General features: G+C 67.2%; 3 protein-coding genes across 3 annotated transcripts; 1 reads left to right on the top strand and 2 right to left on the bottom strand.

Annotated features, from left to right (window-relative positions):
- Window positions 1-21: 21 nt before the first annotated feature.
- On the top strand, window positions 22-315 carry MNEG_14564 (hypothetical protein; the record flags this gene model as incomplete). The annotated part of the gene is made up of 1 exon (XM_014036966.1): window positions 22-315. A coding segment is annotated over one exon (294 nt), but the record flags the coding sequence as incomplete, so codon positions are not given.
- Window positions 316-787: 472 nt separating this feature from the next.
- Window positions 788-2926, bottom strand: MNEG_14563 (Uncharacterized protein; the record flags this gene model as incomplete). The annotated part of the gene is made up of 6 exons (XM_014036965.1): window positions 788-874; window positions 1331-1486; window positions 1675-1758; window positions 2121-2230; window positions 2531-2621; window positions 2903-2926. The coding sequence occupies 6 exons, from the start codon at window positions 2924-2926 to the stop codon at window positions 788-790; spliced, it is 552 nt and encodes a 183-aa protein (XP_013892419.1).
- Window positions 2927-3533: 607 nt separating this feature from the next.
- Window positions 3534-4154, bottom strand: MNEG_14562 (hypothetical protein; the record flags this gene model as incomplete). The annotated part of the gene is made up of 1 exon (XM_014036964.1): window positions 3534-4154. One exon carries the CDS (start codon window positions 4152-4154, stop codon window positions 3534-3536), a length of 621 nt encoding a protein of 206 aa, XP_013892418.1.
- Between the last annotated feature and the right edge of the window lie 122 nt (window positions 4155-4276).

Below are 4276 nucleotides of genomic sequence, written 5' to 3'. Positions count from 1 at the left end.
GCGGCGGCGCGGCGGGCGCAGCAGGAGATTGGGCGGGACCTGGGGGCGGTGCTGGAGGCGCTCGCGTCCAAGGCCGACGCGGCGGGCGTGGAGCGGGCGCTGGGGCAGCTGCGGCGCGAGGCGGACGAGCGGGCGGCGGTCGCAGAGGCGGAGCTGCGCGGCCTGGCCGGCGCGGTGGGCGGCAAGCTGGACGTGGCCACGTTTTTGGCCGCGAGCGCGGCGCGGGCGCGGGCGCTGGAGGCGCGGAGCGCGGCGCTGGCGGCGGGGGCGGCGGGACTCGGGGGCCCGTCGTCGTCGGGCGACATGGACGACTGATGAGTTTATCAGGGCAGCGGGCTCGGGCCTTAATACTCAGCAGCATAAGCCTGGGTTTCATCTGCTAGACGTGTCGTAATTGCAACGGCCCCTGCTTTGGGTTGCTGCCTCGGAACGCGAAACCGGCATTCATGAATTGGGGGTGATTGAGCACCCGCGCCGCCGCGCCGCAGCGCCAGACATGCTCAAGCGGCCCCAAACATCTGAGGAAGAGCCTGCATCGCCTGCGCTCAACTCACTGCTGTGTGTAACCAGGACTTCCACTCAGGTACAGCCGTTACACGCACCTTACCGTCTGCATCATGGCAAAATCAGGCGACATCGACCGCATCATCCGCCGGCAGACCGGCAAGGCTTTCACAAACAACCTCTCGGCCGACGCCTAGACTCGAAGTAGATTGCCATGCGCCGTCAGCTGGACCCTCAAATCGAGGGCATTGCCCCTGTCCCACCTGGGCCGCGCCGCCAGCCCTCACTTATGCTGCCAAGGCCGCAGCGGGTCGGTGTTGGGCGGTGACGTCAGCACGTGAAACAGCTGGCCGGTCTTCACGTCATACAGCTGCGGCGGCGGCGGGCGGGCGGGCGGGCGTAAACGCGGGCGGCTGAGTTGCAGGCCATGGTACAGGGCGTGCGATACAGGCACGGCCATGGCGATGATGGGCGGAGGGCGAGGCGTGGCAATATGCATGGTGCAAAGGCGGCCTGGGCAGCCCGCAAGGAGATGGCCCTAAACAACCCCCAACACATACATACACATGCCAGCAATACACGCATAGAACACACACACACACACACACACACACACACACACACACACACACACACACACACACACACGCACGCACGCACGCACGCACGCACGCACGCGCACACACACTCACACACACATACACACACAAAAGCTCTGTATCTGTCCAAGCACCAAGCTCAATCACTGCGGTACCATCCCATTACTGTGCCACTATACGCACTGCTGTACGCACTGCTGTACTGCCACTGTACTGCCAGCGCTCACCAGGCCGTGAATGGGGATGTCGCGCCGCATGAGGGGCGCGGCCCTGAGCACCGCCACGTCCCACCGCACCGCCTCCACGGGGTCGCCAAACGTGCGCGCCACCGTGCGCAGCGCGAAGCGCCGCACCGCCTCGGGCACGAGCGTCCGCGCCGCGGCCTGCGGGATTGCGGCGAAGCGGCGTGGGCCGCGGAAGAGGAGGGGCCGGTTTCGGGGTTTAGGGGTTTTGGCAATCGAAACAGCCCTGCTGCCGAGGCAGCGGCCCCACTCACTACCTCCAAATTTGATACAACGAGACCCGATTCAAGAATAAGAAATCCGGTTACCCCCAAGAAATCCCAAACCACCTGCATGAGGCCCAGTAAGGGCCCCAGGAGGCCGAGCAGCTGCTGGGCCCTTGCCACCAGCAGGTCCACGTGGCGCTCCGCGGCCTGCATGAGTCACATCAGTCACATCAGTCAGGTTGGTCATATCAGCCACATTGGCGACACCAGCCGCATGAGTCATGCAAGGCAACGGCCTCGCCGGGGGTCGCGGCGCCGCCGTCTGACCACTGGCGAACGATGGGAAGAGCAGGCGCCTCCCTGCTCAGCGCCAGCGCGTCTGCGCGCGCATCCCTGAGAACCGGACAGAAAACACGCCACCACTGATTTTCTTTGATGGCGAAAAAACGCCCCGCGACAACCTTCCTGCGGCCTACCCCAGGGCCCCAAGGGTTGCCGCTCCATCAAACTCGCATCAGCCGACGCCGGCCCAAGGGCCCAAGGGCCGCACCCCTCCGGCCCCCCTCCACCTGCGCGCCGCAGTCTGTGTGGTGGATTATCACCACCTCGCGCGTCGCGAGCTCGGGGACCTCCTGAGCCACGTACAGCGACCGTATCACGTCTGGCGTCACGCGGCCGCCTGCGGCGGCGGGCGGGGGCGCGCCGGCAGGGGCGGGCGAAAGCGGGTGAGGGGTCTGGAGGGGTGACATCAGCGGGGGCGAATGCACGTGCGAGGCCGGGACGAGCTGGTAAGTTTAGTGACCAGATATTGGGCAGAGACTGCCCCTGGCACGTCATCCTATCCTGTGTTCAGTGCTGCAGGATTTCGAGCCCTTCAGCCACCCCATGCAGGCTGTGTGACGCACGCTGCAAGCCGCCCCTGCAGTATGCAGTGATCGCGGCTGCTGGTGGCCCCATGGTGACGTCAGAGTGACATCACCTGCATTGCGGATGACCTCAGCGTCCCCGATGTCCAGCCCCAGCATTTTGGAGAGCATCAGACGGCTGTCCATGCAGGTCACGATGGACAGCTGTGCGGGCACATGCGTGTGCGCGCAGGAGCGAGTGCAGCAGCAGCAGCGGGCGTAATCAGGAGCGCACAGTAGCAGAGGGGCGGCTGATTGGCCGGGCAGGGGCGGACAGCGGCAGGATGCTCGATGCGGGGGGCGCTGAATGCAGCTGCAGCCTGCAACAATTGGTCACAGCCAGCCAGCAGTTGACAGTTGGGGCGACCCAGACCCACGCCCTGGGTCGGGTTTCTGCTGCGGTGTGGGTTGTGAGGACATACATTACGGGTCCATAGGGAGCACACCTTCTTTTTGACTCCGAGGGACATGGGCCGGTCAAAGGACGAGGCGTACTGCAGCGGGCGGCCGGCGGCGGCATGATGGGGCCGGGCGGTGTCGGGGCGAGGGCCAAACCGCGAGCCGCAGCGCAGGCAGCGCGCCCCGGCCCGGTGTGGTGTGGCGCCGCGCGCGCATGCGCGCGATCAGCGAACGCGTCGATCGCCGCTGCGCGGCGCGTGTGTTTGTGCACGTTTTTGCAGGCTGCTTGTTTTTCGGGGCCCCACCTGTTTGTTGGCCCTCAACAGCCCATCCAGCACCGCGCTCCCAGATCCCTCATAAGGGGGCGCCATCGCGGCGCTGCGGCGTAGTCTGTTGGGTGGGGAAGGACGTTCAAAAACGGATGCTGGCAGCTGTTTCAAGAGATGATTGCGGAATGAGAACGAGGCACGCCGGCGCGGTGCCTGACGCCGGGGCATGGGCGCCCGAGCGGGGTGTGACCCGCGCTGACTCAGCGCCTCTGAGGCCGTGGCGCGTCGCAACTCCCGACGCCGTCGCCGACACAGTCACTCGCAACTGCCGCGCTACAAGTTTCAAGAAATCGATTCTTACAAGGGTTTGAGATAGGCACAAGAAAATAAACAGAGAACAACAGAGCAATCACGACTCAGATCTGGCAGATCTGGTGTCGCCGCTGCCGCGCTCAGCCGCTGCTGCCGATGCCGCCGCCGCAGGCAGCTTGAGCGGGTCGGCCCCTCCTCCCTCCTCCTGCTCCTCCTCCTCCGGGCCCCGCTGCTGCCGCTCCCTCATCCGCTGCGCATACTGATCGTTCAGCTCCCGCCACGCCCACTCTATGTGGAAATGGTCCAGCCCCTGCGCTCCGCCCGGGCCCGACCCCGACCCCGCAAGGGCCGCGGCGGCGCCGAGTTGAGAGAGCCACTCTGGCCCAGGCGTCCAGCCGAGGCGCGCAAACGCGCACACCGTCATCGCGAGCCGCTGCGGCGTGAACCCCTCCAACGCGCCGCCGGCGCCGCCGCCGCTGCCGCCGCTGCTGTCGCCGCCGCCGCCGCAGGCGTCCTCCAGAAGCTGCCGCAGCCAGTCGGGGTCGGGCCGCTGCCCCAGCCGCGCGAGAGACCAGACGACGGTGACGAACCCGACCGCGCCGAGCCGCGGCGCGGCGGCGGCTGCGGCGGGGTAGAACGCGTCCATCCAAGGTTCTCCAGGCGCAACCCTCAGCTTGGCCCAGGCGTGGATGGAGGAGCCGAGGGCGCGGTGGCCCATCTCTGGCAGCAGCGCCGCCGAGCGCCGCGCGAGCGCCGCGACCGCCGGCCGCGGCGGCGCGCGCGGCAGTCGCGCGAGCAGCAGCAGCAGGCGCGCGGCGGCGGCGGCGCCGAGCGCGTCGG

Source organism: Monoraphidium neglectum (assembly GCF_000611645.1).
Source record: "Monoraphidium neglectum strain SAG 48.87 unplaced genomic scaffold scaffold04583, whole genome shotgun sequence".
In the NCBI taxonomy this organism is placed as follows: Eukaryota; Viridiplantae; Chlorophyta; class Chlorophyceae; order Sphaeropleales; family Selenastraceae; genus Monoraphidium; species Monoraphidium neglectum.
The sequence above is the reverse complement of the archived record's forward strand: the minus strand, read 5'-3'. Positions and strand labels throughout refer to the sequence as shown.